General features: G+C 44.2%; 1 protein-coding gene across 6 annotated transcripts in view; it reads left to right on the top strand.

Annotated features, from left to right (window-relative positions):
• The window catches only part of NTM (neurotrimin), a 964245-nt gene that overhangs the window by 519750 nt on the left and 416802 nt on the right, over window positions 1-27693 (top strand). For 3 of the 6 annotated variants that reach the window (XM_046017351.1, XM_046017356.1, XM_046017357.1), the window contains one exon: window positions 24546-24630. In XM_046017351.1, the coding sequence (XP_045873307.1) occupies window positions 24546-24630 (85 nt within the window). Of the gene's footprint in view, window positions 1-24441; window positions 24631-27693 lie in introns of those variants that run through there. The other 3 variants (XM_046017355.1, XM_046017354.1, XM_046017352.1) reach the window with 1 other exon arrangement.

Below are 27693 nucleotides of genomic sequence, written 5' to 3'. Positions count from 1 at the left end.
CTTGCTAGATATCACAATCATAACTCCTACCATGCTGCTGATAATTTGTATACATATCTGTCTCCTCTGGGATGTGAACACAGGCTCTTACACAACATTGTTGCAATTGTATCTAATACCTTATTTGTTACATTGTATTTACTCATTAGATCATTATAATAGCCCTATTCTGCCACTTTATATGAAGATGGTACTATTATTGTTAGCCCCATTTTGCATATGAGAAAACTAGCGCAGAAAGAAAGTAACATGCTACACTTATACCATCACAAGGGAAAGAGTTTTGATTGGAAGCTTAGCTTCTGGTTCTGGTGCCTAGACTTGCAGTCATTGCTCAACACTGCTTCCTGGTAATGTTTCTGATTAAAGAATGAGTGAGACCATAGATATTGTCCAGCCTGTTTGGAAAGGGTATTTTATACTGTAGGGAAATGCGCAGTTCATTCCCCTCCAGCTTATGACTCACTTTTGATCCATCTGCCAGTCGAGTTCTCCCGCCTTAGGCAGTGAGCCTGGCACAGGTGGGGGCTGCCCTTCTTTGGGTTCAGCTCCAGGTTCAGACCCCTCAGGTTGAAGGTCACACTGCAGCATCCTGACATGGTGCCATATGATGCCTGCGCTCCTCCTCCCTCCCTGTCTGCCCAGGCGCAGCTCCCCACCCCCCCACCTACCCCTTCCACTTTCCTGTCACAGATGTAAAATTCACGCAGCCATCTCTGACGCTGCTAACCACAGGCATTCAGGAACAGTCTTGCTCCAAATCCTGCCTCCTATTTTCATATTTCCTGTGGCGTTTTATAGAAATAGCAGAACAATTGCTCATCCACAGGGGGTAAAGAGAACAGGATTTTATATAATTAAATGTTAAAGTGACAAAGTTTTCAGCCTATGGGGGAAGTAGCGGGAAGGGAATGTGGGATGCGGATGGTCCGGAGTGAAGGAGAAGCCTGGGCTGTGCATCAGTGATGCAGCATCCAGTTTTAATTCCCTCTCTCTCTCTCTCTCTCTCTCTCTTTTTTATCTGTGACAAGGACAGTGGACATAATTTGTGCCTTTCATTCTGCCCCTCCTTCTATCAAGTTTTAGCAGCATGCTCCAAGTGGTGATGGATCTCTGCCTAAGGCTGTTTGGCATCACCTTCTTCCAGAGGGACCTCTGGATTTTAGAATTGTTGATAATTTCTTTCTATCTTTTGCATTTGTGTAAGAGAAAAAAAAAAAGGTAGCTCATCTCCCAAAAGAAACATTCTTAACATGATAACGGACAGAGAACAGAAACATCTGTCTGTACCAAGCATGCTCAGAGTTTCCCCATAAACACAGGTTTCCATGAAAACCAAACAAAGGAACATAAGAGAAAGGCCAGACACATTCCACTTCAGCTCCCAGATGTAAATGAGTCTGATGGCCTCATTCCTTTTAAGGGCAGGGGACCAGAGGATGAGCCAGGCCCCCAAGTCTGCACCCAGCCTGCACCCAGGGCCAGCCTCACACGTGGCCTCCTTCCCGCATGCTCTGGCACACACGTACACACTCTCTAGCCATTCGTTCCTTTGATGTGTACTAAGTAAAACATAATTACCCACTTTTTCACATCGCATGTGACTTTGACGACCCAGTGTGTGGGCTTTTTTAAAAAATGCATTAGAAGGTCCTCAAGGGGAAACTGTGTTCCTTTAGGGATTTGTTTCAGGACTTGGATGTGGCTCTAAATAGCAGAATCACTAGAACCAGTTCTCCCAGTAAGGGGCAGCTGCTTCTTCCCCACTGCCTATCACCTACAAAAATTAGAAAGGACAGAAAAGGGAAAAACAGAATGGGGAAGGGCATGGAGAGGCACACCCATAAGGCCTTAATGAAGAAGACGGGGAGCACGGGAAGGGAAACAATGAGGCAGGAGCACACTGTAATACACCACTTTCACATGACATTTTTTTTTTTTTTTCAAAACCAACGTGTATGTCTCTGCAGGAATCCTCTCACTACACCTTCCAAGCATCCTACTTAAGCATGCATTTGTACTTTCCCCAAATCCCTGAACTCAAAGTCTCATTTCTCTTGCTCACACAGACTCTTCCTTCCCAGATATGCAAAACTCATCCCTCCTAGATCAAGCAGCCCTTACCCCTCTTCACTGGTACCCTCCTCCCTGCCCCTGTTCCACTTTCAAAGGATGGGTGCTGGCTACACACCTGCATTTTCACACATGCACACACACTCATATACACATAGGCACATGTAGACACGCATGTAGACATCTCTCTCTCTCTCTCTCTCTCTCTCTCACACACACACACACACACACACACACACACACACACTGCAGCCTGACCCTCAACACCTTCACTTATTTATGGACACACACCATACCCCCTTGAAACAGCTTCTTATAGACATTTCAAGCCTCTAAATGCTGTCAGGCATCAGGCTGTGAGTTTCCTTAAACGCAAAGCCTACTCATTACTGCAATTAATTGGCATTGCTGCACTAATCATAAGGCATTCCACCTGTAATAAAAGTGCAGAGGGAGAGCTAATGGGAGCTGAGCCATTATGTGGGGTTTACAGTGGAGGATATAAGAAAGCCATAGCATTTTCATTTTTTTTTTAAAGCCAGGATGCACTGTTTGATTTATATTAGCAATTTTCAATCATCTTTTATTAGTGCTAGATTGATTTTCTGTTCATATTTTTTAATGCATTAAAACATAATAATCTGAATAACTTTCATCTCTGGTCAGCTGTTTAAAGACATCACCACCCAATTGCTTATTAAGAAGCTTGAATGAGCCCCTCATGAAAACCCCTTTGGATGGGAGCAGACGTGTGCTTAATGAAATGGTTAATTCTAAAATGAAGTTGTGTTGAGGATTCAGTATCAGTTGTCTATGTCTCTGGGTGGTCCCCCCTCAGAGATGGGATGGAAGATCTCAGGGAGTTTTCAGAATGGTTGATTCAGCCTTTCATTCTGGCCTCATTCCAGGCAAGTACTTTGAGAAGACAAGGGTGCAAATGAATTCCATTTCTAATTTGCCTGGCTGTGTGAACTTGTCTCAAATGTGTAAGCTCTCCACAGCTCTGTTTCCTCATCTATAAAATGAGAATATTGATTGAGGTAATTTCTATGGGCCTTTTCAGGTCTAAAGCAAATTGATCTAATGAAAAACAAACACCGTCCTAACGGTGGGTTTATTTATCTTTTGTGGGGGAAGATGCCGTGTGTTTATATCCAACTCTGACACAAGGCGATATGTTTTACATGGTAGAGAAGATACAAAACATGGTAAGAATTCAGAAGTAGAAGATCACTTCTCATTGGAATAAGCAGAGAGGATTCCATGGAAGAGATGACATCTAAGCTGTGCCCTGGGGGGTGAGTGTTTCGATGACAGACTGGGTGTCTGACACGCCTTGAAATGGCAACGTTGCACCCCTGGGAAAGAAGGAAAGGTAATCTGAAAGGTACAGTGTCTGGAATTATAACGAAAAAGGCCCTCTCAAGGAGGAGAGTATTTCAGGGGGCCACACACTGCCACAGATCCAGAGTCTAACCGGTACATGCTGAGGAAATCCTGACGTGGATATCAGGTCTCTGGTCCTTCTGATGGGCCCTGCTGGATCTGTCAATGGCCATCTGGGAAACCTCCCCACTGTGCTCTTCATGGTAGGAATTGGATTCGTGTTCCCCAAGCCTGTGGGATCTATAAATCTTGCTTATTGTTCTGTGGACAATAAATGCTGCTTTTCCAGAAACTCCGAAGTGACACCCTGGAGATGAATGACAGGCCTCTCACATTTCTCAGATATTTGGACTGTCTTCCCTTGCTTTCTCTGCATCACGTGCTTTCACTGGCCTTCTTCTTAACCACAGTTCTGGTTCTTGTACCATCTGCTCCTGAGTTGTGGCCTTCCACTTCTCCTTCATAAATTATCTCCATTATCTTGTCTGGGGCTCCTCATATGCCCCATGAACCCTGACACAGGAAGTGTTCCTCAAGGGAGGAAGATAGATTCTTGAAGCTGTTAAACTGCAGTGAAGTAAAATGAGTCTTGAATTTTGAGTTTAAACATTGAATGTAAGATCTAGATCTTCCCCATTGCACCACGGTCACCTTGTGTTTCAAATATGATCCTTTGTTAACTCATCTGTCAAATGGGCACAATGGTTCTTCCAGACAGGGCATTTAGGAGAAAATCAAATTACATGACAAATACAATTTATTTTGCCAATATTTTAACTGTACAGAGAGAAATAATCTTTATCATTTTAAAAAGAGTTAAAAAGAGTCATTCCATAAAGAAAATTAACATATGTGATTTAAAATTATGTGTATATATTGGGGGTACCCGGGAGGCTCAATTGATTAAGCGTCTGATGCTTGATTTCAGCTCAGGTCATGATCTCAGGGTTGTTAGTAAGCTTGAGATTCTCTCTCTCTCTTTCTCTCTTCCCCTATCCCTCTACCCCTCCCCCCCTCACAACTGTCTCTAAATAAATAAAGAAATAAAATCTTAAAAGAAATTATGTGTGTGTATCACATATCTTCTCTCAAGCAGAGTATAATTTACTTTACAGTCTGGGAATGCTGACCAGTTTCTAACTGAAGTCCGTATATGGTGCTTCTTCACTTATTTCCCTCCATGCCTTTTCTACTGATATGGAGTTCCTGCAATGCTTCTGCTGGGCATTTGGCAGCATAGCTGTCTCAAAGGGTGACCATGTCCTGTCCTCTGGGCGAGCACACTTTGGTGATGGAGGCAATTGAAGGGTCCTGTTTGGCAATTGACAGGGTAGTTTGCCCTCCACTCAAGGAGCGGATCACACTGTGGACAGGACCCATGGAGAGTGCTTTGCCCTTGCCCCGGACTGTCAGTTGCCATCAGGCCAGCGCTCTCCTCCAAGAAGCAAGAGTATCTTTCTCCTGAAGGCTGCAACTTCTCACTGCAGGTGGCCCACAGCAGGGGCACCAGCCTGCCTCAGTCCACCAGGTCAGTGCTTCTGCCTCCAGACAGGAAACCTTTCTCCAGCCCGCCCGCTGTTCATTCCCTGAGAACCATCTCTCACATCCTTTCTCTCCCCCAAGGCAGAGCTCCAGTGTCATTTTTGGAGCTTAGAAGTCACTTTGAACCTTTGAGTTCTATGATAGAAGATTCCTCCTTGTCTGAGAGGATACAGGAAGGCAGAAAAAGCCAAGAACACGAGAGAAGGACAACATATTTGTCCAAAACTGAGGATGTGGACAGTATGGTATTGGCTATTTGTAGGAATTTAGAGTGGGGTTAAGGTTTTAAAAACCTTTAAAAACCCCTTCAGGGGCTTGATTGTTCAGGTGAAGGCCCTTTGAAATCACATCACTGCTGGTCTAAAATACATTTGAAAGTGTGAATGCTGGAGGAGGAAAGGGGGAGCCAGAAGCCCACTTGTGCAAATATAGGGACATAAATGACTCAGTTTCCTTTTCTGTGAAGAAGATAATGATGCTGAGTTGCTTTGCTGGCAGATCAGCTAATGGGTGGGTGTTGTGTTAATTAACGGCATAAGGAATTGCAAAAGCATAAAAACTTAAGAATCCTGGCATGCTATGATTTTGAGCGCATTAACCAGCCTGCGTATGCCAGTGTTTACAAAAGTGAGGGCATCAGAGAAAGCCAGCAGTGGAAAGCAGAAGGCACATGCACAAAGAGCAAAAGCAGCTCAGGGCTGAGTAAACGAATCTGAAGTTGAGTGCCATACTCCTAAAGTTGACAGATTTTTCCCGGTCAAATGGAGCTGTAATATTTTGGATGCTTTTGGGGGCAAATAACTGAATCCTTATTAATGGAGGCTTAGAAAATTAGGACATTGAAGAAGCCTAGAGGTATGGTATCCAAAAGCTCAGCAACAGTCCCTGCAATCCAGAGCCTCACAGGTAGTCTTCCTCATGATTGAGATGCTGGATCTTGATGACTGCCTTTGTCCACCCCGTGCACCATCAGCTGATTGTGGTCAAAGTCAGGTTCGTGCTGGTCTGAAAGAATGCACCTCCTTCTTCTTGGTTAGGGAAGGATATCCAGCCCATCTAATGTGTAGAGTGATCATCCATGGTTGCAAAATTGGGAGACAGGAAAGTGAATATCTGGCATTTTTAGCCTCTGTCATGGGAAGCAGACTCTGCCAGAAGAAAAGAAAGGAAGGGAGAATAAAAGAATTTTATACAGATTTCAGCACCTAGCATCTTTGCAAACAATCGACTTGTAGATAAAAATCTGGGATTTGTCAGAAACTCTTCACTCTGCAAACATTGGAGACAATTGCGCAGCTTCTCTCCAATGGCCAATGATATGCTTGCCTAATTCCTTTGTCCGCAGTCCCTGCCCCAGTGTGTGCTCAGGCTGCAAAGCTTTGGCTTTGTAGTGCTTCCTCCCACCAGTGGGTCATCCCCAACAGCAGGCCCTCCAGGATATGCACGTGGTGCTTGCCTTGTAGATTGGATTCCTCTATTGTGGCCCTGGTGTGCATCACAGAGTATGTGAAAGAGAGCTTGGGCACAGCCAGCAGCTTTGCATTCCTGTGAGGTTTACTTGCTTTGCAAAACCGGACATGGTTAAAATATGTATATGGCAGTCGTGCAAGCCATTACTGAGCTCCTGTTTGGCCCTGAAAGGAATGGGGCAGTTCTATGGGAAGAAACAGGCAGAAGGCCTATTGGGAAATTAGTCAGATGTCCAGCGACACTGCCTAACCCACAGGCTTCCATCTGCTTGCACCCTTCCCTTCCAAACCAAGCACCACTCGTGCCTTCAGTAAACCCACTGGCCATTCTCTCACTCTTCTCAAATTGCAAACCAGCCACCGCATCCGCAAAGGTTTCTTCCCTATTAGACCAGAGCAGCATATGAAAGTTGTTCCTTCTCCTCCCTCTTTCCTGATGAATTTTTCATCATTAAAGGGAAAATGTCATTTTGGTGACAGATATTAGTATGATTGGTGTCAGGAATGAATCTTCCTTTCTCTGTCAGCCTTGCTTCACACAATCCTAAGACAATGTTCTGTTAAAAGGCCACTTCCATTTCCAACTCAAGGAGCGTGCGAGAAGGGCAGGCGTTGCCTGTGATGGATGGGTTCAGTCAAGGCTGGAGCAGTGCCAGGGAGCGCAGCTGGAGCCTGACCCTTCCAGCACCAGGAGAGCCAGAGGAGGTTTCTGGGAAACCCGTGTCTTATTTCTGGCTAAATTCTGTTGGGAGCATAGTCTTAAAAAGGGGGAAACCTACAGCTCTATTTGGTAAGAAGGCTTTAAGGGAGAGATTTGCCATCATCGGTGGCATACAGAGTGATACAAATCTGAACATTTACATTGGAGAGCTGACCTAGAAATGGAAATTTTTGTTTTCTTTCAGCATAAATGTAGGCCAGCCTCTCTAGATGTTTTTCTAGGTGCAGTTCTGAGCCCCGCATGAGCTGGAGGTAATAATATGTTCCCCTCTACATCATGCCTCATTCGATGCTCTGCATAAAATAACCTTTCAGAACTCACTTAGAGCTCAATTTTCTCATGCGTAAAATAAAGATAGTAGTACCTAGTCTATCTCTCTCCGTTACTGAGAGGCCAGTTCCATCTAATGAACTAAGATTCTGGGCCACATACTTTGCCAAGCCTTGGGCTGGTATGAAATGAACAAGAAGTGGTACCTGCCTTCAGAGAGCTTAGATGAGTTCAGACAAATATACAAACATTTATGTTATAAATATCTTTATTATATGATATGCATATAATATAATATATGTCCTGAAAAAAGATTTGATTTTTACCTAAAGGGGAAGATGAGCAGGGGGAACATCAGTAAAAGCAATGTTTCATGAAGGAAATTAAATTCTAACTGGTCCTTGAAGTCCTGGTGGGATTTAGAAAACTGTGGATGGAAGGGATGGGAATTCTGATGGAGCCAAACGGTCAAGTGTCTGAGATACATAGAGAAGTGAAGAATCAGGGGATGATGGATGAGGGGAGAGGTGGGGCTGCAACAGGGACTAAGCCTAGAAAGTTGGCTTGCGATACTTCTAGGGGTCTTGATTGCCAAACTTGGGAACTTGAGCTATATGTCATAGGAAGGAAACACTTAACAAACATTACTGAGCTGCGCTTTGGAAAGATAGAGCTCACTTCTGTGTATGGGATTGTTTATAACAAGAGATGTCTACTTTTCCTGGCCCAAATCTTAATTTTAAAATATTTTGTCACATCCTTATTCCTATGCAAAATTAAGTTCATGGATAAAATAAGCTACTTATACACTTTCTTTAAAAAATGGCTTGTATAATGTCCTAAATGGATCTACGAGAGAAATTAGTGGAAAGTGATTGATAATCAAATAAGCATAAAATACATCTTTAGGACTCGGCAATACCACAGGATGTGATGAAGTGTGGATGCCTGTGTTCCGGTATAGGCAGTCTGTGAATGTGATGGCTACAGTGGAGAAAAGAGGGGTTAGAACTGGTGACTCAAATCCCATGAGAAGCGATGCTGCTGATCATGAGATTTTTTAAACTGGTGATTGTTCAAGCTAATGAACAAATCAAAGCACTCTCTTCTCTGAGCTTACGGGTAGTTTCATTCCTGGAGGATTAGGGAGCATTAAAACTTTGCAAAAATGTTCTGTTTATATAGCAAATGGAGTACATCCTAGGCTTAGATTTAAAAAAAAGAAAGAGATTTGGCTCATCTCAGCGCCTGCACATCTGTGACTGAATATCCTGTGCATCGCTGAATGTCCAGCTTCCCAGGCCCCCATGCACTAAGTGGCAGCAGTGTCCCTATAATTATGGTGACCGCCAATATCCTCTCCCCCCAACCATTTTGCCACCCCCTAAGGAGACTACCCTGCCCCTGTGAGGAAGCATCAGGTAGAAGCAGGGTTGGGGGCAGAAAGATGAGTTAAGATTTAATTAAAATAGTAGAGGAAAGAAATGAGGGTAGCCTTAGTAGTTAGTGGAGTCCAGAAAGAGGGAGGAGGGATGCAGGAGACGTGCGCACACAGGTGAGATAAGGGATGTAAATGTCCTCGGTAAAGTTTAAAGCGCTATGCAAATATTGTTGCTCTTAGAGCTAAATGTCATTATATTCACTTCATAGAACGGAAATCTGAAGCACTAAAATGGTGCAGTGACTTTTCCAAAGACATAGAACAGGTCAGGAATTGCATTAGACACCGAATGCCTCAGACCTACATTTTCACTATAATTACGGATGCAAAGGAGCTTCCACTCAGCGTGGAGAATTATAAGCAGAGAACTGGAGCAGAGCAAATACAAAGATGGAAACAACTTGCGGAAATAGTCAAATTCCAAGGGCTCTTTTTAGTGCCTCCTTATTTCATGGAGTACCTGGAAAACTAGGATTCCAAGCAACAATCAAAATTCTACCATCCACCCACTTCCATGTTTGCTTATGCCCCTAAATATTCATTAGTAACATTTAAGACAGAAAAAGAGATAATTACAAGGAGAGGTTTTTTTTTCAAGATATTAAAGGTTAACAGGATTCTTGGCATATGTGTCCTGTCAATTTCCATGTAATTATGCTCAATTCCCAGAATTCAGAGTCGAAGTCCCTGTGCCTGCTAATGCTTAAAGACGGTATCCTTGGAAAATAATTTATAAGATCGTTTCTCAAATTTTTCAGGTTCAAACCAAGTACTTTGGCTAATGGTCTGATTATTATTAATGCTATTCTTGCATGAAGTGTCCTAGGAGGTCATAAGTTGGTTGTAGGGATTAGAGTAGATTTTTATGAGTGTAGTGAGCTAGCTTTCCCAAGAGCAAAAGGAGTACACGGAAAATATTTATAAAACCTGATTTATAAGCTTCTCTTACTTTGGCCTGATAAATAACAACAACATGGAAAGGGCAACTCAGTTCCTTGAAACCCTACTGTCCCTTGGAGAAAAGAAAGGGGTTTGGTAGAGTGTCTGTGCAGCAGAAGGAACAATTAAATGGCCGCATGGAAAAATATTGAGACTTTAAAGTCTAGATGTTTTTACATGTTTATTCATTCAATCACCCATCTTACATTGATTTATTATTGTCTATATTTTACCTTGTTCTGTGCTGAGATAGAGTGATTATGAATAAGACACTGTCTACTTTTCTGTTCTCTTATAATCTTGCACTTTTCCTTTGTAATATGTATTCCACTTGTCATCCATTGATTATCTGTACTATTATTTCTAATGTTCATCTTTGCAGCAGACTGAAGCCTTGGGGGCTTGCCCAAGAGCCTCACAGACTCTGTTGTATCACACCACCTACCTTGCAAAGATCCATGGCATAAATGTAAGAAGGCTGCTTTCACATCAGCTGGTTAATCGGAAACAATTTTCCAACAAACTTTTTGAATCTTGATTTGGGGGAAACTATTCTAGAGCCCTTCTGGCCTTGGGCTTCCTGTATCTCTGGAGCACTGGAGCCCCGTGCATATTTGCAGCTGTGTCCAGGAAATGAAAGTGACTAACAGAGTTCCCCAAATGAAGTTGTAGTGAAGCAAATCACAGGGAGCATAAGCTGGGCACATAGCCTTCAACATCTATTGTTTTGGACTATGGCTGTCACAGTGATCGCCCACCACAGTGAAAAATGAAGAGTTATATGTAAAACTGATTGCTCCTCATCATATCCTGGAAGGTAGCTCACATAGGGAAACAATGAAGTGGAGAGAAAAGGCCACAGGACCAAGAGTTTAAAGATGTATTGTAACCCAGTTCTGGTTGTGGGAAGTCGAGTCTTCAGAAGGAGGGAGTCAAGGGAGCCAAGATGCGTGGAGTACGTCTGGAAACAATGTTCAAGGAAAGAGTGAGTGCTGGTAGAACAGGTGTCCTAAGACCAAGACGTTGTTAAGAATATAAGTCAGGAGTCAGACATGAAGGGAATAACCATCGGAGAGAAGGATAAGAACAGAAGGCAGTCTGATGAACTTTTCCCCTGCTCATGGTTCACTTTGCACACAAACCACACACACACTTTCTTGCAGCATTTTAAATGTCCTCACACTGAGTAGACACAGATATGCTAGAATGGGTATGTAAGGTGTGCAGGAGGAAAGGACAAGCATAATCCCATTGTCTCCAATGCTGTGGACAATAGAATTACTGAGTAGAAGAGAACATGACATTAGAAAGGTCACATAGGTCACATCAATTCAGATGTCCTAGTTACCTGTTTTCGACATTGGCAGTTTTGCATGGGAATCCAGCTTCAAAGGTTAGAGATATACATCAGACACCCCTAACCTAATAAACCAGTATACGTCTGTCACCCATTAATTTATCCCCAGCCTTCCCTTATCCTATTTAGATACTATTTCTGCCTGTATAACCTTTTATACAGACATGCTTGTCTTTATCCTTGAACTTCCATCTTTCAATCTCTGGGGGTGCTTTGGGTTTTTTAATTTCCAGCTAGAGTTTGGTCATTAAGTCATGTCCACCCTAACTTTACAGTTCATGAATACCAAATGCCAGAAAATCTTTTTAACTTTTGAATTTTTCCCAGCTCTACTATTCACTTAATTTCACCAAATACTTATCACTATTAAGTGCCAAGTATTGTGTTAGGCCTCAGGAATATAACAGAGGAAATGACAGAGGAAAAGACAGAGGAAAAGAGTTTAAATGATTAAAAGGATTGTGAATACTACAACTCCTGATGCAATGAGCTTTTACCCTCTTCCAATGGAACAGTTACAGTCAGGTATTTAGGGGGAAGTTAAAAGTTATAAGGATGAATAGAACTTAGCCAGGAAAATGCAGGGGCAGTATCCTAGGCAGGAATTCATCATGGGCAAAAGCCCAGAGTTGAGAAGGAGGGACCTGTGCTAGATCAAAATAAGACCAGATTAAAATAAAGACTGTTGTGGCTCGATAAAGGAAGATGTGACATGAGATAAAGGGGAAAACAGAAGGCACATCGGGAGGTTCTCGTTGGGTTTTGGGCCACCTGGGAGGCTCAGTCAGTTAAGCTTCTGACTCTTAATTTCAGCTCAGGTCATGATCTCAGGGTCATGGGATCTAGCCCCGTGCTGGGTTCTGTGCTTAGCGTAGAGTCTGCTTGCCCCTCCCCCTCCACTCCTCCTCCCACTTCTGCTCTCTCAATAAATAAATAAATAAAATCTTTAAAAAATTAAAAAATATGTGGGGCTCTATTTAAATTACTTCATGAAGCCACGAAAGATTGAATCAGCAGACTGACATGGTCATATTTTCAGGAATACTTTATTTCCCATTTTTAGCTTGAAATAAATCTGACAAGAGCAACTGAAAGAAATCCATGTAAGAGAGAGGCTCACCATTCTGGAGAAGACAATAAGGAGGGATGATGGCTTAGGCCTGGGGTGGGCAGCTGAGGCTGAGTGAGGTGGCCAGATATGAAAGATATTTCAAAGAAGAAGCCAGGAGAGGGAGAAGGATTGATTGGATTATGTGAGAGTGGGCAGCTGGGAGGGAGAAGATATTGAAAGTGACTCCTGGTGTCTGACTTCAGAAACCAGGCACAGGAGGTTCATCTGTTATTTGTGAGCTATAATAATAACTGCTAGAAGTAATATTGAAGAATTTATACACAGTAATTTTGAATAAATGTAGTATCTCTTTCTTTGTTTCTATTTTTCGCAATATGCTTCTAATAGGTTTCATAAAATGTGTGACTCACCATTTTTTTTCTTTTTCTTTTCTTCTTTTTTAATTTTTTTTAAAGATTTTATTTAGTTATTTGACAGACAGAGATCACAAGGAGACAAAGAAGCAGGCAGAGAGAGAGAAGGGGAAGCAGACTCCCCGCTGAGCAGAGAGCCCGATGCGGGGCTCAATGCGGGACCCTGAGACCATGACCTGAGCTGAAGGCAGAGGCTTAACACACTGGGCCACCCAGGCGCCCCTTTTCTTCTTTTTTTAATACTCTGATATCTGCAGGCAGTATTCAACAGTATCATACTCCAAAATGTGTTGTAAGACTTGTAGTTTGGGAGCCACTGGCCATGACTATTTCCAACGAGTTTTTTTCTGGATTGTAAAAGAAGAACCACTAGCCCCCATTTGTGGCATCTGTACTGAATGCCAGGGTTTTCAATGGGTACTTTACAAATACCATCTCGTTTAACCCTCATAGCAAGTATATGAGGTAGGAGATGGTCATATTTAATAGAGGAGATAATTGAGTCTCTAAGAGGTAAGAAAATCATCCAGGGTGAATCTCATAATTCAAAGAGCTCAGCCTTCAAGCCAAAGCTGTTTACCTCAACATCCATGTTCCATTCACTCCTGATGGCTGTTTCTAATTCCACTTCCCAGAGTCCAGCATCTTAGAAGCACACTTTATTTTTATTTATTTATTTATTTATTTATTTATTTATTTATGTGTTTGTTTGTTTATAGAGGACGGAACGGAAGGGCAAAGGGAGAGGGAGAGAGAATCTTAAGCAGGCTCCAAGTCTAGCTCAGAGCCTGATGTGGGGGCTCTAGTTCACAACTCGGAGATTATGACCTGAGCTGAAATTAGGAGTTGGTTGTTTAACCACTGAGCCACCCACGTGTCCCTTAGAAGCACACTTTAGATGTTTTCTCCTAAAATATGTTTTATTGCATTTGTCCACTTTTCTGCACACTTACATAGCTTTGTGGATTGTTTGCAGCTCATCCATGTCAACTGCAGATTTAATCACTTAAGGGAACTTAATACCTTCTGCAAACTTGGTTGAGTTATCTATGAATTCCCTTTGACGTTATTGATAAAAATACTACATTTCATTGGTCTCAGCAATGATCGTGTGGGGCACCTGGAATTAAAACTTCTCCATATAGAAACATGTCAATCCATTCTTGATTTGTGCCTTAGCTTTAAGCTAATCTTCCACCTTTGAAAAAGAAGATTGTCTCCTCATTACGCATTTGTTTTTAACGCATCTTTGATCTTGACACCTTGTCAAAACTGTTGTGAAAACTTAGGTAAATTATTTTCACGTGTTATCCCTTATTCACATGTACACTCAAAACATTTGTCTGTTCTTTTTCACCCAAGTTCAGTGCTACCTGTGAACCAGGTAAGTCCACTCTTCCAAACCATTCACAAGTGGCTCTGTTTCCCTAACTACAGCACTCCTTAGGAGCTTTTTGGCAAACCAGAGGAAGGTGTACAAAAGGTTTAGGGAAAACATTTCCTTCTAGGAGGGAAAGACTGCGTCTACTCTCAGGTTAGGAGGAATGAAATGTTCTCACTTCAGCCTTCATTACTTCACTGTGAAAGTTCCCAAACTCCTAATGGTAATGCATAAAGATAGGCAGATAAAGTAAAATTCAGGATGATGAAAAAGCCTATAGAAATGTGTTCAATTATCTCTTGAATCTCTAAGACTGAATAAAATAAAGAATAAAGATGCTTTGGGTGTGGAGGATTTTTTTTTTTAATTGAAGACACTATACAGATGACGTGGTGTCTTTAGATTAACTTGATAGTGGCTGATGTAAAGAAGGAAAAATGAAGTGGGATGGTTTGTGTATTAGTTGAGTTAGATACCAAAAGAAGAATATCTTCCACAGACAGAGCAAATGCAAGCCTCCCTCAAGTAAATAGTTCAGAATGCATTTATTCCTCTTAAAAATGTGTAGGATGGGGACACCTGGGTGGCTCAATTGCTAAACATTTGCCTTCGACTCAGATTATGACCCCGGGTCCTGGGAATGAGCCCAGCATCAGGCTCACTGCTCAGTGGGAAGCCTGCTTCTCCCTCTCCAGTTCTCCCTGCTTGAGCTATCTCTCTCTGTGTCAAATAAATAGAATAAAATCTTAAAAAAAAATTGTGGGCTAGCTTCCAATCCTCCCACCTTTTCCTCATCCACGCCCCTATATTCCTCTACTAACCCATGTCCCTCTTCTGTTCCATCTCTCTCTCTCCACCACCAGGGCCCTGTAAGGCAGTGAGGACTTCACAAATTGAACTCAGGGACTTAAACCTTTAGAAACTTTTGGGTGAATTATTTTAATCTCCATCACGTCCCACTTCTTGAGGAAAGTTAACTCAGCTTGAACACTAACCCATCTGATTAGGTGTTTCTTTTTAATCCACAGGTTGCTCTAGTGAATGCACTTGCTGAAACCAGCGAGTGAGTGAGTGAGTGTGTGGATGTGTGTGTGTGTGTGTGATGTAGCAATGTTGTAAATGTGTTACAGTCAAAGCAAAATAACATCCCAGAAGTTCAGCCAGGACCACATTTATAATAAAAAAATATTGATTGATCTTAGGCATAGCAAAGATCAGTTCTACCCAATTACACTCTCGCTGCCCCTTCTAAAGCAGTGTGACTCAGGGACTATTTCACAGCTCTTGGTCTTGTATATACAACAGATATCATAAAATGGTCTTTGTGACACAGAAGATATATGTAACATTTATATGTATATATTTGCATGTATGCATCGATATGTGTGTATGTAGAATTTGCCAAGTATCCTAAAGGGTTATCCTAAGAAACTCAGGAGAGATTGAGACAGAAACACAGCAAAATGAATCTCATATATGAAGTCCAGAGGGGGAAAAGAATTCTAACAGCAAGGAAAGAAAACCAGAGAGAGGAATTAAAAATAAAAGGAAGAGGAGGGATAGAGATAAAGGAAACACACAACAAGCAGAGATGGGGAAAATAGGCCACCCCCAAAAGTCAAAAGACACAGGGTATAAAACTTCCTAGTTGAGTTGACCTCTAAGACCCTTCAAACCACGATATTCTAATAGTGTAGTCTTAAAAGGATGGCTTAAATATTCTCTTTTATGGCTGGATGCCTAGCACAGACTATGATCTAGACAGCCATGTCCCAGCTAGGCTTTAGGGGAAGATTCCCAAATGGGCAATTAATTTAGATTTAATAGGACAGTTACTGTAAGTTTAAATAAATGCCAGTTAAATATTAACAACGTATTTATTGAAGATTAACATTGCTGGTTGCATTGTGGGATTTTCTATTCCTTAAAGAAACCCTTTATCGGAAGACTTTTAATCATCTTGACTCTGCCATCAGCTTGCCTTCCATACGGGGCAGCTCTTTTTATTACTTTGTTCAAAGCGTTCTGAATTCTGAAGTGCATACCTTGGTGCAGGAGAGAGTGGAAGGACATGAGGAGGAGGGCTTTTTCTCCCCAGGAAAGACTGATAAGTGAATATGAAGGATTAAGTGCTTTTGAGGATAGTGTCAAGAAGCATTAAAACTATAGGTTAGGAGAGCTGGAAGGGACCTTGGAAGTCACCTAAACCACTCTTCCTTGAGAAGCAAAGTGAAAGCAACTTGAGCCTCCACATGCAGCCAGCAGGTGGCAGGCAATACCCTGTACCCCCACTATGGAGACCTCATCTTATTCTAGGAGTTAACTTTTAAGAGGGCATTAACCTCCTTAGATTCATGAGGAGGCATAAAATGTTCTCAAAGACCCATGTAGCATGAAGATGCAGGTTCTCTTGACCACGAAAAATTCAGAAAAAGAAACCAAGAATTCAAAAAAATGCCTTTTCTAAAGTGATCTAATGATGGCCCAAGTTGAAACTAGAACCCATATCCTTTGGTTTGCAAAATTATATTTATATAATGTCCCTCCAGTAAAAAGTGCAACTGGCATTGTATCTTTTCGAGCAAATTTTTGTCTCTTCTGTTGCTGCTCTTGGCTGGCTCAAGCAAGAAGTAAAACCACTAAAGAAAATGTAGAGGAAACGTTAAAGAGAGAAATGAGTAAAAACCAGTTGTTTGGGGAGAAAGGAATTCAGGGGTAGAGGCAAGCCAAGTTTCTCTGACAGTAACTTGGGTTGTTAAGTTCCAAGCTGGGGGCTGGTGAGATTGTCATTCAGAGAAACCCTAACCCAGCTCCAGCAAGGCTGCCTCTGGTGACCACCAGAACCGGTGTATGCCTATGCATGTAGAGGGATGTCTTCATGGACCCCTCATTCCCTTCTACAGAGATAATGAGGCTAATCCTGAAACATGGTTCTGGGAGGTACAATGGCAGGGATTAGGAAAGATGCGGCAAACACAGGATATTATCAAATGATAAGTCTAAGAGCTAGACCTGAGGAGGCTTTGAGTTCAGCCATCAGGCATATGGGAACAAAGGAGGGCATAACAGTCCATGGAAGGAGTGGAAGGAGCTGAAGGAAGTCGGAGCAGACGACTCACTTAATGATGGGACGGAGGTGTCTCGTCTTTTGTTCAGGTTCTTTCACTACGTTTCAGTCATATGCGGGAGCGCGACAGATCAAAGTTCCCAGGCTGCCACAGGAAGAGCAAGCCCGAGCCTGTTTCTCAAGCACAGGCTGTTTCCCACAGCCTCCATCCTGTGTGCTTTTGTAGAACACCGACCCTGAGACACTCTGGTGGGAGCTGGAGGGGCACCCTCTTCCTGTCCTGGTTTGAAGGCTAAGCTACTTCCCTTTTATGACCACATCTCAGCATGAAGTGTCTGCTGTCTGTGTGATGGAACCTCTCAGGATATGTGTGCTGGTGGTGTTCACAGGCCTGTGCTCAGTGGGCTGCCCCTGGGTTCTCTGAAGATCAGGCCCGGCGCTCCTCTGTCCCAGCCAGTCCCAGCACAGTGATGCCCCCATTTTCACCCCCACTGTGTGTGTGACGGGCCTTTGTGGAGCTCTTTACATTTACTGTCTTATTTCCTCCTCACACCACCTCTTTGTGATAGGCACCCCCATGACCATTATTTCTTCATTTGCAAATGAAGTTATTTTCCCCGAAGTCAAGGTCACACAGCTAGTGATGATGCTGATGAGTGTTTGACTTCTAGTCTGTCTGATCCCAAAGCCCATGGTTCATCCTTCATTGATGAATATGTACTGGAAACATCAGTAAATGAATGAATGCAGAGTGTTGGAAGAGTCAGGCGTTTTCAGAGTACGTCAGATGTAGCAGTCCTTAGTTTAAATGAGGACAACTTGAGAGTATGAAAGGGAGATTCTGTCCATGCTCCTTCTGGTCTTGGGCTGTGTGGCTTCTGTTCTGCCTGCCCACAACGAGATTCCTTCCCACACCACCTGCCTCCTTCACCTCCGCACAATCAAGTACCCCATTAAAATCATTTCTTGCGGGGACATTTCCTCATCTTCCAGATCCCATGAGAACCTTCTGTCATACCCATTCTCTTATTTCCTCCTTATTGCAACTGGATCTACTCTTTTGTAAAATTATTTCTTTAATGTCTGTCTTCCCTATTAGACCGTGTGCTTTATGAGGGTAAAGCTTAGTGCACTGCCTAGTCCGCAGCTGGGATTTAGCATGCACTAAATCCCTGTTTGTTGTATGGGCGTTTCTCAATTATGTTTGTAAATCCTCGAGTCTACCTCCTCCCCTTCTAGTGTCACGTTAAATGAAGCTTGGGAAACCATGGTCCAGGCCTGGAAATCGGCACAAGCTAATGGGTCAAATGGATTCCAAGGAGAAGGTATATTCCAGCTTGCTTCTCTTAGCCAATCAGAATCTTCTCGAGGACTTACAGGGTGCATGGGGTTGAGTTCATTATAAGTTCAAAAATCATGCATGCAAATAAAAAGAAGACGACTGTCAAACTTAACAGTTCTAGACTATAAGCAAATCAAAGGCAGGGGCTGGGGCGCCTGGGTGGCTCAGTGGGTTAAGCTGCTGCCTTCGGCTCAGGTCATGATCTCAGGGTCCTGGGATCGAGTCCCGCATCCGGCTCTCTGCTCAGCAGCGAGCCTGCTTCCCTCTCTCTCTCTCTGCCTGCCTCTCAGTCTACTTGTGATCTCTCTCTGTCAAATAAATAAATAAAATCTTTAAAAAAAAAAAAAATTAAAAAAAAAAAAAAAAGGCAGGGGCTGTGTCTTTCGTTTTTGTAGCACTAACTCCAGCAAGATTCCTGCTGCATCGGAAGAGCTCAGAATCTACCTGTCAATGTTTACTGAATACATTGAATTCAATTGAATAATTGGATACCCAGAGGTATTCTGAGCAGTAGTAGTATTCTTCTTCGGTAGTGCTCGCTCTTGCCCACAAGTGTAGCAGCCGAAGGAGATATTTTATTCGTTAGCTCTGAAACAGTGTCCTTACCCGATTCGTGTAGCAGAAAGCTCTACCAGAACAGGAGCCAGGCATCCTGAGTTGTAGTTCTGGTTTACCGGTTATGACCTTTATTTCCTTATGGTAATGACCCTTCCCTCCTGGGTTCAGTCCCCCACTTTATGAAATAAGTGGGTTATATGAAATATGTTCCAAGGTCCTCTCTGACCAGATCATTCTGTGATTCTTATTATGACCCAAAACCTAGGTAAGGAAAAATTCTGCCCCATGGCAGAATGGGACGCTCCCCTTCGGGCATCTGGCTTTTGCTTTCATGGTACTTTGATTTTAATCATTCATTGTGCTCTCCCTTACTTTTCTATCTACCTACTGATTATTCTTCTGACCATCTCTCCCCTTCATGTACCTCTTAGAAAGTTGCGTGGCTTTCAAAGTCCATAGATAGCCTAACCTTTGCCACTTCTTCCTGCTCTCTTTTTCTCTTCTCTCTATTCGTGACCCCTTTTTTCTCCTCGGAGGCTTCTTCCCCTTCTTCAAGTTGCTCTTTTGCTCTATCTGTTGAAATCGTAACATGCTGGACTCTAGCCCAGATGAACAACGATTTTATTTTGATCTTATATTCATAGAGGTGGAAAAGAATGGATGCATTTTTTTCAGAGTCCAGCCCACCCCTGCTCCCCTAGAGGCAGCTCTTTATCCAGATCCACACTACCCTTTCTGATTAAACTTTTCAATGTCTGCTCTGTGCCAAGCCACACTAACTGCCCTGCATTTCTTATCTTCCCGCCTGCGCTCCTATTTGGAATCTCCACCAGGAGAGGGGGGCCTTTCGCCTTTTTAGAGAAGGAGAAGCAGAACTGGCATTTCTTAAGCTAGTGCTCTTCTTTTGGTCTTTTGTGTGTGTGTGGAATATTCATGGCTCTTTAGTAGCTAACCCAGGCTTGCTTGCTGTAGGTAACAGAGTAAAACAAAAACAACCACTCCAAGGGGGAGCGGGCTATGGACATTGGGGAGGGGAGGCGAACCATAAGAGACTATGGACTCTGAAAAACAACCTGAGGGTTTTGAAGGGTCAGGGGTGGGAGGTTGGGGGAACAGGTGGTGGGTAATGGGGAGGGCACGTTTTGCATGGAGCACTGGGTGTTGTGCAAAAAGAATGAATACTGTTACGCTGAAAAAATAAATAAAATGGAACAAATAATAAAAAAAAAAAACAAAAAAAACAAAAAAAACAACCACTCCAGTATCCCTATCACTGGGAATTTCTTTCCTGTTCCAACCTCGCTTTAGTGTGTAGATGCTATTGCTGCCAGAAATCTCTATCTCTGTCTCCTCACCTGCCTGCCAGATCTCCAAGGTCTGAACAGCAAGATCCTCTCCCCCTTTGCAGTCAAAGGATCATTAAAGAAAGTACGATTGTTTTCTTTTGCTTGGGGTGTGTGTGTGTGTGTGTGTGTGTGTGTGTGTATGTGTGTGTGTATGTGCTTGAAAGGCATTGTCCTATAGATATTTTTATAACCTGAAGCAATTACAGCTGTCAGCACAGACACAAGATGTGACAAGTTGATTTATGTGTACAGTATATGTGCATGCAGGAGGGAAGGGAGGAAGGAGAGGGAGACGGGAGATGGGGGTGAGGGGGAAGGAGGTGGAGGTGGGCTCTTGTTAGGAAACTGCTTTCCAGGAGGCAGAAAGGAAGTTGTTTCTCTAAAGAACACAAATAATGAAATTGCTCTGACTGTCATCCCTTTTTCATTAACTTGGATATGCTGGGAAAAATAAAATAAATCCAGCAGTTTTTATGAAGCACGAGACAGGATATAAGATAAACCACTAAGTGTTGGTTATATTTAGGGATTAGAGCATGGGCAGGAGGTGACATAGGATTTTGATTTTGATCTTCATCTATTCAAACAACTTCATCAAGGAGTTAAAAAATGAAATGGGTTCTGCCTTGTTAACTGCATGGTCATCTCTGGTCTTTTGCCACTTGCTAGACTCCTATTTTTGAATAAAGTTTGCGTCCCTGGGCCCAGAGGGCAGGTAGGAGGTTCCAAGTGGTTTTTCTCTCTGCACCCGGAGCCTTCCCCAAGCTCTGCTGAGTTTCCTGCCTGATGCTGCAGTTCAGCACTCTCCCTTCACTGCCAGAGACAAAGATGGTTTGACTGTCTTAGAACAATGGCGTGCAGACTGGTGTAAACTGAATGTCTTAAAGAGCCCCTATGAAGAATTATTTTCCTGCCCAGTCATAATAATGAAGTGGTGGCAGGCAAAGTATATTAATAAAGCATCTTCCACCTTAAATGGATTTCTAAGTATTTTCCTGTAGAGTTAATCATATATGTAGGTCCCTTGGGAAGGCCGGGTGTTGTCATTATCCACATTCCCAGATGCAAAAAACTAATGCTCATTTGTACCTACTTGGGAATTAGATGCAGGATCCAGGATTAGAATTTATTATAAAAGGAATTATCCCTGCCATTTCCAAGACTATAGGGAAATGACTCCAAAGCCCAGAAGGAATCTCTCTCCCTTCCCCACCACTGTAATTATTTCCAGCTGAGGTTGTGGGGGTGTGTTTACACACAGGGGTTGGTGGGGGAGCATGAGGGACAGGTAAAATGTATATATGGATAGTTTAAGTAACTCCTTGGCTTTAGGAAAAGAAGAACCCCCAATTCAGCAGACTGTAAGTCAGCAAACGTAATCTTACTCTTTACTTACTACTTCCAAACTTCCCCATTGTAAAATGGACATAAAATAGGGTCTTGCAAGAATACACTGATGCAGAAATATGTTTTCCTTCTTTGTTTTTTTTTTTAAATATAAATGAAACTCTCCTGGTTTCCATAGATGTCATTTTTTTGTTTTTGCTTTTGCTTCCCACCCCCCACCACCAATAGTAAAGTCATTTGTTGCAGCCATAAGTTAACAATTGATTTTTTTGGTGCTGTACATCAAATAGTCCCCGCTGGCCAAAAATAGCAGATGGGTTTCCCTGAGAATTTAATCTCAAGAGAAGTCACCAGAGATGAGGGAAAAAAATGACCCTAATGATGGATTAATTGAGATCTTCAATGTAAAGTTACCCAACTTTTCTGGTTGATCAGTTTCTAGTCAACTATTAAAAAGGAAAAACACGTTTGCTCAGTCTGTCTTTGTCATCCTGGAGTATGGCTCCCCCCTACCTCCATCCCTACCAATCTAAAGTAGTTAGAGGAGAGAGTAGGAGGGTGAAATGCTTGTTTCATCTCTAACACACATGTTATCTACGTGTAAGTGGTGGTTATTACCTGGCAAGGTGAAAGGACTTCTCTGGCATCAAGACTCTTCTAGTTAGAATGACTCAATCTTTTTGGTGTTCGCTGGATGGCTTTGGGAAGAACATTTTTTTCTGTTATTTAACAGCTGTTGAATAAAACAAGCTTCTTTGTTGGATCTGATAGAAAGTAGAGGGAGGAAGAAACAAAATCACCTTTGGTTGCCTCTTCTCTATCCCCAGGGAGAATCTGGGTCAGTGTCCTGGGCCTCAGACCTGGAAGTTCTTGAGGAGACAGTATGCTTATGTTGACACTGCTCTGTGGGCTGGGCTGCTCTGGGCTTCTCCCCAGCTCAGGGGCCAGGCCTAGGAAGGGAAATGCACATTTGGTCTGAGGTGGACTTAAGGGAGAAATTAAAATGTACATATGCAGGGACTGACAGGAGCCAGAGTGGAGAAGTGACAGAAACTGAGGCAAATCCAGTTTTTTCCCTGGGTTTCAAGATTTTGAAAAACACACCTCTTAAGATGAAATCAGCTTTGCAAAACTGTGAAACCCAGGGAACATGGGAGTCCACGGTATAAATAAAGCAAGTAGCTCACACTCATCTGAATGAGCACTTTTGCGGGACTAGCATCTTTTAAGGTCGACAAAACAAGAATAAAAATGTGAGTGTCTGAACTTGAACAAAATTCTGATGCGATTTTGCCAGTTTCACATAGTAAGGGGCTTCTGTGAGTTTGCATTTATTTTATATATGGAAGATCTCTGTTTAGAATGGTGATGTTGAGTCTCCAGTGTTCGAAAGTGGCTTCCATGGGGTGGGGGTGGGGATGGGGGGGTGGAGAGCTGGTGGGGTGGGCATTGACTACTGAATAAAAATTAGATTATTCTAAAACATCCTCCCAACACTGTAAATTTACTCTAAATGCTAATGGATTTAATCTGATAATTTTAAAGGTGCATGCAAGCATGCTGCAGGGTTTTCCTTTCCTAGTTAATTAGTTTGTGACCCTTATTAAGATGTCTTGGGCTTATTAAGATTGTGTGGTAACTTTGCCTTTCTTCTTAATTTGGAAGTGACAGCTTCTCAAAGGGAGAAATGGTTAAACTCCTCGCCTTGGCTGGTGCACTGCCACGGCGTGGCGCGGCAGGGGTTAAGGTGGGCGCCCGCGCCCGGCGCCCCGCGCCCGCCCGCCGGGATGAGCGCGCAGTCCGCCCGCTTGCTCGCCGCTGGCCCGGGAGAAAGTGGCGGTCAGTGATGGAGCTGCTGCCATGACAACCCCGGCGGTCGGGGCCCGCGCGCGTCGGGGCTGCTCCCGGGAGGAAGGCGGCGCGGAGGCCGGGGGCGGCCGCTGAGCGTGGCGTCCGCGCGGCTCCGGTGCCGGCTGCGCCTCGCCTTCCCCAGCGAGCAACGAAGCAAGCGAGGGCCCGCCGCGGTGCGCTCAGCCGGTCCGTTCCTGCCTCGGTCGCCGCAGCGGCGCCTGGCCCTGCCGAGACCCGCCAGATCGCAGCGGCTGCAGCGCGCATTTCGGCTGGGAGGAAGTTGACCGAGAGGTTGCCGCAGGATCCCTGGATCCGGATCGCGCGAAGCTTGGCGGAGCCGCCTTCTGCGTGCTCTACTTTCCATCTTGGCTATTGTTACGGATTGTTTTTCTGCCGGCGGTCCTTCCTCCGAAACTTACAAAAAGAAAAGTGTTGGATTTCCCCTTGTTTGAACTGAGGAATTGCAGACCACCTCTGGGAAGCTGGATCTGACCCACCCCCTGTCCCCTTATGGTACCAAAGTGCTTACTCCACTCCAAAGTGCCATGTCAGAACTGCTAACGGGAAGAAGGGACTCCTGAGACGTGCCCACACCTTTGCACCTGCCTTGCGCTGCCCTTTTCTTGGCCATCTTCCCTGGCCGAAGCAGCACCGAGGAAGCCCCCTTCGCTGTCCTCCGTGGAAACTGGTTACCCGAGGCCGGATTTGGGGGAGGAATATTAGACTTAGAGGAGTCTGCGCGCTTTTCTCCTCCCGCGCGTCTCGGTCGCCTCTAGTTCACTGCTGGGTCCCTGAGCTCGCTTCCTCACCCCACCCACTTCCTGTGCTCGCCCGGGGGGGTGTGTGCCGCGCCGCAGCCGGAGTTCTGGGAAGTTGTGGCTGTCGAGGATGGGGGTCTGTGGGTACCTGTTCCTGCCCTGGAAGTGCCTCGTGGTCGTGTCTCTCAGGCTGCTGTTCCTTGTACCCACAGGAGTGCCCGTGCGCAGCGGAGATGCCACCTTCCCCAAAGCTATGGACAACGTGACGGTCCGGCAGGGGGAGAGCGCCACCCTCAGGTAGGGAGCTGTTTTTCTTCTATGAATTGACAATGATGTGTATCGGTTGTTGGGGGAGAGGGGCAGGGGTGCAGGTGTGTGCACTGGAGCAGCTGGCACGGAGGTCGCTGGTTCCTTGGGCTGCAAGACTCATGGATGAGCTGAGTGCTCTGCCCCGGGAACGTGGTGGTGTTAGGGAAACGCTCAGAGGTTGGGGAAATGATTTGTTTCCCCAAAACTGGCCTCGTTGGCTCAGAACTTCGTAAGCCTGAGGGGCGGCTGAGGCAGGGAGTCACCGGGACTGAGGACAGTGGCCTGGTTTCTGTGTGTGCCTGAACCTGGTGGCCATGGTGACTGGGGACCTGGCGGGGGCTCAGTGTGAACAGTCATCTCTGAAGTTAATGAGTCCCAAAGGACAAGTGTGGCTTCGTGTGAATGCCTTCACTCTGCCTGTGGCATGGGGAGTTGCCAGTGGGCTCCTGTACTGTGGCAGAGCTGCTGTTTTGTCCTGGCATGGACGGTGTCTGAGCTTTTCTGGAGTGCCTTCATGCTATGAGCTGGTGGGTGGAAGGACATGTTTTTTCTTGTCTAAACATGGCTTTCTGAGATTGAAGTCATGCAGATGCATGTGATTTGTCCATGGAAAATATCATTTACTGTGGTTAGCTGTTCTCTCTTGGGGCTGTCCACTGAAGCAGTATGTGCAAAACTCACCTACTGAACAGACAGATTTCAGCATTGAGATGGGTCCTGATTGGCTTCTGGGGTTAAGGCTTGCAGAAACTTAAGAGGAGAAGAATCTTGGCTATGTCTTGTGTAAGGTGGGATGAGTCTATGTCCCTGATTACCCTGTCTACTGACATGTTAACTTAATTTCCGGTGTCTATACACTGCGTCCCTCATAAGAGGGTAACAGAGAATTAGTGACTGTAATAGGGGATCTTACTCTCTAGAATTTTAGAAAGAGTCAGCATGAGGTAGAAGTTAGGAAGGTTCCTGGGAAGAGTGATATGCCGTCTTATATAAAGTTTCTCAAACTGGGCTATTGAGCCAACTGCAAGGCAACATGGTAACATTCCTGTCCTTTGCATATGAAGGTTCTTGGGAAGATCATCTTGGTGCTGGTGTCTATTCCTTTGCCCCTGGTGACCCTTCTTCTAAAATTGCATTGTTTATAGATGGTACCCTCAAGGAAATACCCATAGGACAGAAAATGTTGAGGAGGGGGTCTTGATAGTCAGGCCATTGTCAAAGGAAGTGCGTGATTTAAGGACCCACACAGGGCCTGGTAAGCATCCCATCTTCCACTGACTTTGAGGAGCTAATGTCCATGGCCCTAGTGAATTTCTCATTACTCACTGGCTCAGAAAACCTACCTCTTCCACCAAGTCCTTTCGGGCCATATTTGAACAAGGGTTAAATATCTAACTGCCTCCCACCCCAGAATTACTAGATCTGCTTTATAAGGGAATTTCATGGAGCTCTAAAAATGCTGTGATTTAAGACTACTTAATAAGAGATACAGAAATGAAGCCTACCACAATGCAGTGATGAATTTAGTGTTCTCTGGATGTTCCCTTTGTCCCTAACCCTTAGCTGCGTGCAGTAGTTCCCAGGAGATAAGAAAGAGTCATTCTCACATGGAGAACATTTTAGGAACAGATGGGATGGCATTTTCAAGGAGAAGGTGGAAGGTAGTTAGCTCTATAGAGATTTGAATAAAAGAAACAGTAAAGGGGCCCTAACAGACAATGGTCTCACGTCGTATAAACAGTTATGGGGGTTGGATGAGCCAGGATTGGGTCTCAGCCCCAGAGGGGAGCTACCAAAGCTCATGAGAACCTAGACTCCGGAAAGTGCCTGAATTCAGCAGATGATGAGCCAGGGCATGGGCCTTTGTTAGGAACAGCTTCTCGTTAAAATTGTATTATCAGGGCGCCTGGGTGGCTCAGTGGGTTAAGCCGCTGCCTTCGGCTCAGGTCATGATCTCAGGGTCCTGGGATCGAGTCCCGCATCGGGCTCTCTGCTCAGCGGGGGGCCTGCTTCCCTCTCTCTCTCTCTGCCTGCCTCTCTGCCTACTTGTGACCTCTTTCTGTCAAGTAAATAAATAAAATCTTTAAAAAAAAAATTGTATTATTATGTGCTGGCTGCTTCGCTATCTTTATCTTTCCTTCCAGGGCTTTCTTGCTCAGTCTGGGCTTCCCTGTCCTTGTCCCTTCCAGGCCCTAATGTCTGCTTACATTTTTCCATCTTCTCTGGTCTTATTTGGGTGTAGATGGAGGAAGTGGAATATGATGGGGCTTCCTCTTCAGACCCAACACTGCCATGGCGTAAAGAGGCCCTCCTAGAACAAATCCTGCCATTCTGTGCCAGTGCCTGGGACCGAATTTCTGACTGACATTCAGAAGGAAGACCATTCCTGTGGATGGAGCCCTACAGAGCAGAGATTAAAGGAGCTAGGTGTGACTGAGACCAACCCACTGGCCATGAGCCTGATGTAGGATGTGAACGGGGCAGCAGGTGTCACAGACAACTTGCACAGAGGATGCTCATGCTTCTGCAGGATGACCTTCATTCTTCTCAGGGTCCATGCACTGGAACAAACGAGGGCCACCATGCTGAGGTGAACTCTCAAGCATAGTCTCTGCACTGTGTAATTCTGTGTGCCAAGAAGCAAATAGGAATTTCAGAATGTATTTTGTTTGCACAAAAATTGCTACATTTTCACATAACCTGACTCTAGGTTGTAGTTGTCCAGCAGCTCAGGGATCTGTGTTTTTTTGTTTTTGTGTTTTGCTTTGTTGCTTTTTTGTGCATTTATGTGGATCTTTTCTTTTTTCTTCCCTCTTTCCCTTCCTCTCTTCCTCCATCCCTTCTTCTTTCCTTTCCTTTCTCTCTCCGTCTTTGTTCAGCATGCCACCAAGCTACACAGAACACAACTAGGGAGGCCCTGAGCACCTCTGTTCTGCCCTGGAGGGCTGCTCTCTCCACATCACAGTGGCTGAAAGGGCCATGCTTGTAGTTTACTTGTCAACCAGCAGAGGACTTTTTGCTCTGGTTTTGTGTTATTCTGCTTTTGTTCTC

The sequence above is a fragment of the Meles meles genome, chromosome 8 (genome assembly GCF_922984935.1).
Source record: "Meles meles chromosome 8, mMelMel3.1 paternal haplotype, whole genome shotgun sequence".
NCBI classification, from domain to species: domain Eukaryota; kingdom Metazoa; phylum Chordata; class Mammalia; order Carnivora; family Mustelidae; genus Meles; species Meles meles.
The sequence above is the reverse complement of the archived record's forward strand: the minus strand, read 5'-3'. Positions and strand labels throughout refer to the sequence as shown.